The 10,945-nt window shown below is 56.7% G+C and overlaps 1 protein-coding gene and 1 long non-coding RNA gene across 2 annotated transcripts; both read right to left on the reverse strand.

Annotated features, from left to right (window-relative positions):
* Nucleotides 1-1,570: 1,570 nt before the first annotated feature.
* On the reverse strand, nucleotides 1,571-5,522 carry LOC119714749 (uncharacterized). Its single transcript, XR_011805344.1, has 3 exons — nucleotides 5,147-5,522; nucleotides 4,740-4,862; nucleotides 1,571-4,456 (listed from the first exon to the last, which is right to left on the reverse strand). It is a non-coding gene; the product is annotated as an uncharacterized lncRNA (long non-coding RNA).
* A 51-nt stretch (nucleotides 5,523-5,573) lies between these two features.
* On the reverse strand, nucleotides 5,574-10,373 carry LOC119714744 (coiled-coil domain-containing protein 81-like). Its single transcript, XM_072029428.1, has 10 exons — nucleotides 9,616-10,373; nucleotides 9,331-9,392; nucleotides 8,681-8,834; nucleotides 8,179-8,435; nucleotides 7,723-7,793; nucleotides 7,225-7,313; nucleotides 7,000-7,114; nucleotides 6,066-6,192; nucleotides 5,631-5,737; nucleotides 5,574-5,589 (listed from the first exon to the last, which is right to left on the reverse strand). Exons 1-10 carry the CDS (start codon nucleotides 9,692-9,694, stop codon nucleotides 5,574-5,576), a joined length of 1,077 nt encoding a protein of 358 aa, XP_071885529.1. The 5' UTR covers nucleotides 9,695-10,373.
* Nucleotides 10,374-10,945: the final 572 nt, after the last annotated feature.

Below are 10,945 nucleotides of genomic sequence, written 5' to 3' on the forward strand. Positions count from 1 at the left end.
ACAAAAAGAATCTCAAGTCATGGAAGTGAAAGGACATATTTCCTAGAGAAAAAAAAATTCCTAGAGAAAAAAAAAAAAAAAAGCCTTTTTACATGTGCCTTCCTCACATGACTGTGCGGCAGGCATTCCATGTTACTTTGTCAGCACTGGATTTTTTTCCGACGTGAAGCCTCCCTCCACCTACTCCCCATCCCTGGGCCTGGTGGTGGCAGTTCTGTACTCAGTGATGCCTCCAGCACTGAACCCTCTCATCTACAGCATGAAGAACCAGGAGCTCAAAGATTCAATATGGAAATTGCTGACTAGTTGTTTATCAGTGGCCACAGACTGTCTGCCTTCTTCTGCAGATGGCTCCAAGTATTATTCATGACAGGCCATCTTGCCTTTCCATATGGCATTTGTCTCTTCAATTTTCCTTTCTGCCCTTGTGATATTGTTGCCTACACAAAAATGCCCTTTTTCATTCCTTCCTGCACGAGTATCACCCTTTCTGTGTGACCCAGGATTTCTGTAGTCAAGGAGCCAGGATCTCTGTGTATTTTAACCAAATAAATGTTGGTCTGAGACCCATTCTGAGTTGATCAGGAGTGAATGGGAACTGGAGCTGTGGTGGCAGTGCCCAGAGCCCTGCAGCAGCCTGCGATGGGCACTGCCGTGGGACCAGCCCAGCCTAGGCTACTGGGCTGGGCTGGGCTGGGGAGAGGGCAGGGAGGTGGGAGAGCTGGGGGGCAGCTGAGCTGGGCTGGAAGCTTCCCAGTAGAGAGAAACATCCATGTCGAGCTGGGATATGCGACCGTGCAGAGGGAGGACAGGCACTGCTGGCTTTGGATCGCGTGGCAGAGATCAAAGACAGGCTGGTGCAGGAGGGAGGCAGCTGGGCTGTGCCCTGCTGGCACGGACAGACCAGGAGGGTGGTCCAGGGCCTTTGTACCTGAAGCCTCTCTTGTCAGCCATGTCACAGCCCCTTTTCCGCTCTCAGCTCCTTGTTCCCTCACAAAATACCCCCTCACAGTCCCTGTCCCCTCACGAAGTGTCCTTTAACCCCTCATCTCCTCACAAAATGCCCCTCACAGCCCCTTTTTTCCCCTCACAGCCCCTTTTTCCCCTCACGGCCCCTTTTCCCCTCACAAAACGTCCCCTCACAGCCCCTCTCCCCTCACTGAACACCCCCTCAGCCCTTTTTCCCCTCACAATCCCGCATCCCCTCACCGCCAGACGCCCCCCAGAGCCTCGCACGCCTTCTCCAAGTCCCCCTGAGCCCCCCCAGCCCCCCATTTTCCCCAAAATCCAAAAAAATCCCCTCAGACCCCACTCAAATTCCCCCCCCCCCCCGCACCGGCCGCAGCCTCCGCCGCCATCGCTCCCGCCGGACCGTTTGAAGCCGCGGGGCGGGAGCCAATGGGAGGCCGGCGAGCGCGCATGCGCAGTGCGGGCAGCCCGGCGGGGCAGGACGAAATGGCGTCGGTTGCCTGGCAACGGGAGGAGGGGACAAAATGGCGGCGGTTGCCTGGCAACGGGGGAGATGACAAAAATGGCGGAAGCTGCCTGGCAACGGGGGGAAAAGAGGCCGGAACGGCGGTGGCGGTTACCTGGCAACGGGGGGCGGGGCGAAGGGAAAGGCGCCCAGTTTGTACTGGGAATGGGCCCAGTTTGTACCGGGATGGGGTTGGGGGGCCCAATTCGAACTGGGATGGGCTCAATTCATACTGGGAAAGGGCTGAGGGTCTCAGTTTGTACTGGGAATGGGCCCAGTTTGTACTGGGATGAGGCTGGGGAGCCCAGTTCATACTGGGAAAGGGCTGCGGGTCCCAGTCTGAGCTGGGGACAATCCCAGTTTGAGCTGGGTTGGAGCTGGGAGCCCTGGTTTGTACTGGGAAAGTACCCAGTTTGCAGTGGAATGGGCCCAGTTCATACTGGGAAGGGTATGGGGGTCCCAGTTTGTACTGGGGTGGGCCCAATTCATACTGGGAAGGGGTTAAGGGTCCCAGTTCATAATGGGAAGGGGCTGGGGGTCCCAGTTTGAGCTGGGAAGTGTAATACACAATAAATGTTTGTTCATTGTCTTTCGTGTTATAAAAACAAGGAGCTCCGTTTGAGGAGCGGGAGTTGAGAAAGCTCCCTGCTGAAGTAAGGAGTTGGATAATGCTTGGCTAGACACTATGAAAATTCTTTTGCTTAATGTAACAAAAAAGAGAACCCCCTCCCCTTCTCTCCTTCTGCATCTCAGTTGCCTCTTTTGTTCAAAGACCCTGCTGCAAAGCTCATGTAACCATCTCCTGAGAAGTTGCTAACCTAGCGTATCAACATCCTGCCTTCCTGTCTCACGCTGGGCCAACATGACCAAATAAAAAAAGAAGTTGAACCACAACGCCGAGGAAGACTACGGCCTTCATCTTCACGACCACCAGAGGGACAGAGATGACCCCCTAGCAACAGTGCGCGCAGTCGCAGAATATACCAGGATGTGCTGCATAATCCTGGAATTACCAAGATATAAAAAGGGACCCTGGCGGGGGTGAGGTGCGCGCCGTTGGCGGAGCCGAGACTCCCCGGCTGCCCAGCGCTGTTTTGCTTGCTGTTGCTTACTCAATAAATTCCTTTCTATTATTAATGCAATGCTCTCTGAAAATTAATTAAGGGGGCAACATATAACAGGAAGGAGGTGGCTCGCGCTAGCTGCAGGTAGTTCAGCGGCTCGACCTTGACGTCATCTGCAAGGAGAAGCAACATCCTCAGTGCCACAGCAAGCCCAAGTTGCTTGCAGCATTCCGAACAAGGGCCTAGAGGAAGGGTCGCTAAGAGAAACAGCTCCGGGGCCATGGGGTCTTCTGGGGGAACTTGAGCTCTTCAAGCTCCAGAAATGACTCTCGGTCTGTCCCATGACAGGTCTGTCATGGGACAGACCGAGAGTCATTTCTGGAGAGAGAGGAAAAGTTTATCACTTCTGAAAAATCCAAGGGGTGACAGCAAGTTTGTGTGCCCCAGGTGGTGTTTTGATGACCCGAGGAGATGCTCGGGTTCTCCACTCAGATGTAGGAGTGCGGTGGGGAGATTCTTGGGTGCTCCAGTGAGGTGCTTGGGTGTTCCAGGGAGGTGCTTCTGTGCTGCAGGAGTTGTATGGCAGGGGCAGAAACTTTTGTTAGGAGGGCAGAGGTTTGTGTGCTCCAGGGAGGCTTTTCTTCTGCCCCTGGGATATGCTTATGTGCCCCAGGGAGGTGCTTGTGTGCCCTGGGAATATCCTTGGGCTCTCTAGGAAGGTGCTTGATTCCTCTGGGGTCACTTGGAACCTCCGGAGTTGCCTGGGTCCAGCAGAGAGCAGGTTGTGTGCTCCAGGGAGTTGCTGGACTGCACTAAGTGTGTTGTTCAGTGCTTTAGGGAGGTTCTTGGTTGTCCCGACAAGATGCTCGTGTTCCACAGGGAAGGGGATGAGTGACCCAGAGGCAGGTGCTGGTTGTCCCCAGGGAGGTGCTTGCCTACCACGGGAAAATGCTTGTACACCCAAGAAGATCCTTTGCTCCTCCAGGACGTTGCGTGATTTACCCAGGGAGGTTTCTCTGACCCGGGGCAGGATAGGATTTCTTCATAGAGGTGCTTCATCAATGGAGGGAATTCCTTGGTTCTTGAAAGATCTTCTGGGGTGACCTATGCAGGTGCTTGGGCACCCATGGGGTTATTCTACTGTTCCCCAGGGAGGTGTTTCATTCTTCCAAGGAGGTGCTTGGGTTCTCTATTGAGGTTCCTGGGTTCCTCCAAGAAATGCTTGTATGCCTTTGGGCGATGTCTTAGAGCATCAGCAGGAGACGGGTTCACAGCGGAAATTGTTCAGGTGAACCCACCTAGAGTTGGGATCTCCCGTGAGGTGCTGGAATGCCCTTGGAAGATGCCTGAGAGGGAAAAGGTAGTGCTTAGGTGTCCTGGGGAGATGCTTGTCTACTCCAGCTCAATGCTCACGTGTCCTGCAGGAAGTATTTCTGATTTCAAGAGGTGCCTATATTCCCTGGGGAGATACTTGGGTGCCATGGAGGGTGCTTCAGGAAGATGCTTGTATTCCCAGGGGAGACTTTTACTTTCCCCAGGAACGTGTTTGGCTTCTCCAGGGAGTTGCCAGAACGCTCCTTGGAAAAGACGGCTTGATCAGAGGACTTGTGCCGAGGTCCTGCTAGCAAGACTGGTGGTCTGGGGAGATTGCTGGGTGCTCCAGGGAGATGCCTGTGTGCTGCACGGAGAAGCCTGGGCATCCTTGGGATGTACCCGTGTGCCTAATGGAGATGGTGGTGTGAATCAGGGCAGTGCTTTGCTACGGCGGATGAAGCGACACAAGCAGTCTGGCTGTGCTCTTTATTTTCCATTCAGGGGTGGAAAGCGGGAGAGCTTCCCAGCCCCTTTGCTCAGAGCTCCGCTGCTGCCTTCAGCATTCCCAGCACCTTCCCCTCCGTTGCGGTACCAGCATCTAGCGCTAGGGAGTCAGAAAGAAAAGAGGATGATCAGGTTGTGTACAGGCTGAACGCAGAGAAGTACTGCAGGCTTAGCTCGGGCCGTGCACGTAGGGGTCTGCTTCCCATGAAGCTTCAAGGTTGCCGTCAGCTGCGACAGATGCCTAGTGCCCAAGCTCATCAGCCTGGGGCTGAGGCAGGGGGAGCGGAGGGCCCCGGAATGCCCTCTCTGTCCCAGTGCTGCCCCCACGGGAAGGACGGGCCTTGCAGCAGCGGGAAGCACCATCCCTTTCTGGAGATACTTACCAGGGGAGCCGCTGCTGCTCTTGCTGCAGCCGCTTTTCCTCCGCAGCACTTCTGAACACCCTTTGTTGACTGCGATGCGGCTCCGACCTTTTCAAAACTTGCAGTGCTCGTGGGGAAAGGTGGCTGCAACACCAGGACAAAGGGATCCCTCAGCCTCTGCCAGACACCCCTTCTGCCTCTCCCCTCATCCAGACCCTGCACCCACGCGGTGCCACGTGCACCCACCCTTTCGCCCTGTGATGAGTTTTAGGCCTTGGCGGTAACCAAGGTCATGCCCGCTTTAGGAGAAAGCCAAGGGTGTCATAGGCAAGCCCAGGACTCAGGGACCGGGCTGCTGGACATCTCCTGACATCGCTCAGCAGCTACTCGAGTGCCCCAGCACGTGAACGCAGCCGGCACACACTTACTCAGGCTGGAGGCTCTCCAGCTTGGCTGCCGCTCTCCACTCCTCTTCTGCGGCAGGGATCTGAACCTTCCTCCACCTCCTCACGACCTCCTTGCTCCTGGGCTGGGCTGGGGGATGGGGAATCCAATCATGTTGCCTGGTGACCTGATGCAAGGAGAAGACGCTCTCATCAGACAGGACTGGACACACGGGTGCTGTTTCCCAGAGGACCCCTTGAAAGGACCCTGCAGCAGGACCTGGGAAGCAGGCGACTCGGCACTGCCGGCCCACGTCTGGCTGCTGCTTTGATCCCTCGCTTTCTGCTGACAGCCTCTCCCTCACAGGGAGGAGCAGGCAAAGCCCTGCCCTGCGCCCTGGTGCCCGTCCTGCTCCCACCACCCTGGGACCTGCCCCCCTCGGAGCCCTGGCGGGGAGGATCGCTGCTCTTCTCAGCGGTGTTGGTCACTGCCAGTACCTGAGGTGTCTCTTGGTCCTCCCCCTGAGACCAGGCTTCCCAAGCAGCCATTTCTGCCCGGGCTTGCTTTATTCGCTTTTGGTACAAGGGCCATGAGCTCTTTGTTTGGTCCCACTGCGAGGACAGGTTCCAGACCTCCTGGAGGAAAACAAACAAAAAACACAACGGCAGACAGGATTGGTCTCAGCTGTTGGACCAAAGACCTCTGCCATCAAAGACCCAGAAAGCCCTCATTCCTTTTCCATTGCCCCTGGTCCAAATGAAGCGGCTCATGGCAACACGGGAGGCAGCAAGAGGCAGGGAAGGTGTGCGGGACACCACCTTCCATCTCCCGAGGAAGAGAAGAAGGAGGTAACAAGTGTGAAAATGAACGCATCCCAAGGGTCCGGCTTGGGATCGCTCCACACAAAGAGGCTTTAGTACAGTCCCAAACCGCGTGGTCATTGCAGCAAGGCAGAGCAGGTACCTGCACCGATCTCTGAGAGGCTTCGGGAGTAGGGAGCGCAGTGCTGGTGGACTTGGCTTGAGGAGCTGCTTCCTGCCTGTCTGTCTTCTTTGTCCTGGGGGAGCTGCCTGGACACGGGGGGAGCACACTGCAAACAGACACCGGGAGGCTGCATGAGCCCAGGGGAATTCGGTCTCCAGTCCGCGCTCGCAAGCTGCGTCAGCCTCTGCAGCAGACGGCAGTTCCGCAGCGAATGGGTGTTGGACTGGCCGTGTTCGCTTCAGCAGACACGGAGAGAGCCAACCGCGAAGCAGTGGCACCAGCTGCCTTCAGGAAGGCTCGCGATGCCCGTATCCAGGCCCTCTGTGGTGGCAGAAGGAGAGGAGCAGTGTCTTGTGCAAGGACAGGATCCTAGAGACACCAATACGGCCCAGCCGGGCTTATGGGTGGAAAGCAGATTATCGCTGGGGAGCCAGCAACATCGGAGAACGCCAACAGGCAAGGAGGGCAGGCATGCCACCTCCCTCCCTCGGCACTCTCTTGTGCCTCCCATGAAGTCTGGGATATCGTTTGGAAAGAAACGTTTCCATCTGGTATCACAGCTCCTTAGGCTGGAAGAAGCTGCGGGGCAGCTGGAAGAAACCGCAGGGGACGTTTGCTCCCACAGACAAAAAGATGGACTCTTGCAATGTGGGGGGGCTCCTGAAGGGACAAGAGCTTCTGCAACACGGCTCTGCATCCAGCTCCCCCAAGGATCAGGGCCCTGGTGGAAAATGAAGCTGGCGTGCCAGTCTCAGGCAAACGTGCTGCACGCTTGCCATGCGTGGAGAGAGCGGCCTCCTCCGGGACGGGTGTCAGGAGCCTTTCTGAGTCCCTGCGCCTGGTGGGTCCAAAGGGGACATCTCTCCTGTGTGGCTGCAAGTGGCTCCTTCCTCCTTTCCCCCAAGGGTCTCACCTGGTGGAAGGCTTCTTCTCCAGATCTTGCTGCCTCGTGCCTGGCTCCCAGCTTCTCACCGTGGGGAGGGAAAGCTTCCGCCTCTCCAGCAGCTTGCCAGGATGGCACAATGAAACTAGGAAAGGAGGAAGCTCTTCAGAGCAGCCGCATGGGCACTGCCTTTTAAGCTGGTTGCAGTCAGCCAGCATGGGGCAGGGACCACCCCCAGACAGCACGGACCCTTACCTCCTCTCATCCTGCACTCTCCTGCAGCTTGCTGCTGCGAGGTGAACTGCACTTTGGCCTCTGGCCTTGTCCTCACAGTCAGATGAAACCTGGCAAACAAATGACACGGGCTTGAAGAAGGCTGGCCTCCTACCCGTTGCTGCTTGCTGGCAGTAATCCTCCTGGTGTTGCACGGGACATGGCATCCCTCTTCCGTCACGTTCACGCATGGGGTTTGTTGTGAAGCTTCCCGCAACACCAGAAAAGGTAGCCTAAATTCCCCTCCACATGCAGGCAATTCTCTCTGAGGGGAATCGCGGCAGCACGGGCACAAGAAGCACAACCGCAGTGCCCCTCCTCGCCAGGTGAAGACACTCGTAGCCGAAAGTCAGCATGAGTTAACCAGGACCCAGTCTCTTCAGGATTTAGCCCCGACTGGATGCTGAGCGTGGAGACCCGACCGCGCACGTTCCAAAGGAGGAGGTGGGAAGCCAAGGGCTGCGGAGGAAATGCACTCACCTTGGGAACATCTGGATCGCACGAGCGGTGGTCTCTCCACTCAAGGCAGTCGGGTGTGCCGGCCACATTCTCTGCAAAGAGACACAGACCTGCTGGAGGGTTTCTGAGGCACTTTTCTCAGGGCTCTCATTGACAGGAAGCAAACCTGTCTCCCAAGCCAAAAGAAAGCCTTCTCTCCAAAACCCTCCTCCAAAGCCTCTTCCATCCACCTTTGCTCTGCTCTGGAGGAGCATGGCAGAATATTGAGGCTGTACAGTAACGCTGCCAGGCCTTTTGCAGCGGCCAGCATCCAGACGCTCAGAAGAGCTAATGGAGAAAGCAGCTAATGGGGCAGGCGTGGGGAAAGGCATCTGACTGGCCTGCCGTGTCCAGGCTGGCCAACAGCGGTCGCATTAATCACCCTTCCACAGGATTCCCAAAGAAATTGAAGTAGCCCTCAAAACATCACCAGCTTACACTGTGGAGCATTGCGATGAGGTCCTCAGAGCTCTCCAGACGTTTAACACAGTCCGGATAAAACTTCATGCACAGGAAATCATCTTCACAGGTCAAAACACCGATGTCCCTGAAGGCAAAGGGGACGTGCTCCTTGTTCTTCAGGAGGCAACAGTACAAGATGATGGTCTCTTGCACACACTCCTGCACCACGTACAGTGGGAAGGAGGTGGCTTGCGCTAGCTGCAGGTAGTTCAGCTGCTCGACCTCGACGTCATCTGCAAGGAGAAGCAACATCCTCAGTGCCACAGCAAGCCCAAGTTGCTTGCAGCATTCCGAACAAGGGCCTAGAGGAAGGGTCGCTAAGAGAAACAGCTCCGGGGCCACGGGGTCTTCTGGGGGAACTCAAGCTCCACCCTGACCGTTGGAGACAATCCTCTGCCTCTCCCAGGCCTTTCCAAAGAGCAGGGAGAACAAATCCTTCCGGACATGGGGCAGGACGAGGGGGCTGCTGCCTTCTCACCAGGGAGGATCTCAGGGGGACAGTACATGTACTCCAGCCACCCCTCATCAATGTCCAGCTGGAAGAACGGTTTGCGAATCAGGAGCCGCTTTTGCTTGACGTGGAATTGCTCTTGGAGAACAGCAAAGGTCCCGAGTCCCGCAACCTGAATAGCCTGCACACAGAGAAGACAGAAAGGCTGAGGAGGGAGTTCTTGAGAGACGGGAAAAGGGATGACTCTCCGAGCAGGGGGACACTGCTCTGTGCCCTGCCTGCTCCTGAGGGACAATGGGGCAAGGTGGGGCACTTTGGAAAGCTTTGGAGAAGAGCCGCATCCTCCGTTTCTTCCATCACCCCCCTCCCAGGATTTGCCACCATCCTTTGGCTAGGGAAGAGCCCAGAGGTTTCCAGCACACAGCTTAGGCCTGGGACTGATTATCCTAGGCACGGACCCAGGATATTCCCCCATCTCTCTGCTCGCCCTCTCCACCCAGGCCGCAGGGAAGAGTGAAGCCCTAGGGTGTGCCAAACCCCTGAGAAGCAGAGCAGATCTGGCCTTGGTTTCTCTCCCAGCTGGCCAGTAAGCTGCTCCGGGCACCCTGGGCAGTCTCAGTGCACTGCCGTGCTGCTCGGGTAGGGATTGCTCTGCAGGGCCCAGGACACCAGCCCACCTTATCCTGCTTCAGCGCTTCCAGAATTTGCTCGGATACAGCATCCCAGATAGCCTCAGTCTCTGGAAAGCAAGGAAAAGACAGGTCAGGCTCCAGGCCAGCCAGCTCACCACCTCTTGGCAAGCACCTCACCCAGGCGAGGACACATGCAGGCATACGCGAGCCCCCCAGAAAAACACCATGCGGGCATTCCTGGGACATTCCTGAGAGGCCTGTGGGAGCTGCAGGAAAGAGACTGCAGGCTCCCTGGGCCACCCCTTGCGAAGGGGCTCCTGACACCCTTACCTTTGGGGGAGAGATTCAGGAGCACTGGGAACTGGGAAACCATATCAGAGGCGATGGTCACCCTCCAGCAGCCCTCCATCTCGCTTGCTGCTGGCCCTCAGCTCAGGACAAGGGATGCCCGCCCTGGCTCCTCAACCACAGCTCCTCTGCAAGGTGCCCCTGCTCCTCCGCCCGTCAGCGAGGGTCGCCCAGTGCAAGCTTGCTGCCTGCTGACCCCACTCCTGGCCGCAGAAGGACAGCGCTGGGGAGCACCCAAGCAGTGCCCAGCAGGGACCAGGCTTTGCAGGGAAGTGCCGGCACTGCCGCTGCACCAATGCTTATATCCTGGTGATGCAGGACATCCTTCTGTGACATCATCACGTGTCATAATAAGCCTTATGACGTCAGCAGCATGGAGACAGCACAGCTCAGGAGAGAGACGAGAGATTTCCCTTCTTGTCCTGAGAAACAGTCACCTCCCTTCTGCCCAGTTCATTCCTAGCGGTTCCTGGCTCATCCACCAGGAACATCTCCAAATTCTGACAAAGGCCACAGAGTAAAGGAAGTAGAGCGCTGGAGAAGTCACTGCTGTGTTCCTCCCCATTTTCTAGGCAGTTTGCTAAAGTCTGTCTGCCAATACTCTCCAGGGCTGCAGGCCTCCCAGGGTCTATGAGTGAGTGGGCCTGTGCAGTGCTGGATGTAGGGCTGGGCCCCAAAACCTCATCTCTTTCCCTGTGCTGCAAAGCAGCTGGACTATGACATGCATTTTGTAGGAGGAGTGTCAAGACACGGGTTTTCCTGTTTGCAAGTCCCAGATCCTGGTGAACATCACCTAGGTCGGCCCATCTGGCAGCTGTGCACAGAAGATGCCTCCAAGAACCCATAGAAACCTCGGGAATGTTTGCACCCTGCAGTGTCCCTTTTCTGTGACAGTCTGAGTGATTTAAGGCCCCCAGGGTGACATGGGGTCATTGAAGTCATCTTAGTCCAGTGGCTTCCACAAGACTGTCTGCTTCTTCAGCCTGACTGCAGGCATTTACCTCTGACCACACTGCCACCCTGACTGGATCTGCTCTGACCCTCACCCACAAGGGCTCCCCCACTCTGCTGCCCATCCCATAGAGGAGCTCCATGCATCCAGACAGATCCTTCACATGGAGGGCAACCCCCTGTTGATCATCCCCGCCTGTCTCTTCTGAAGAATCTGCCCCCATCCAGCACAGCACCCCAAGCTGGGGGACCTGTCCCCCCACACCTCAGCAGCTCTTCCATCAATGTCCCAGCCCTGTGACAGCAGGCGGGGATCCAGCTCCTCCTGCCTGTGCCCCAGGCTGAGGGCATTGGGGCACAT

This window comes from Anas platyrhynchos, chromosome 30 (genome assembly GCF_047663525.1).
Source record: "Anas platyrhynchos isolate ZD024472 breed Pekin duck chromosome 30, IASCAAS_PekinDuck_T2T, whole genome shotgun sequence".
Lineage (NCBI taxonomy): Eukaryota > Metazoa > Chordata > Aves > Anseriformes > Anatidae > Anas > Anas platyrhynchos.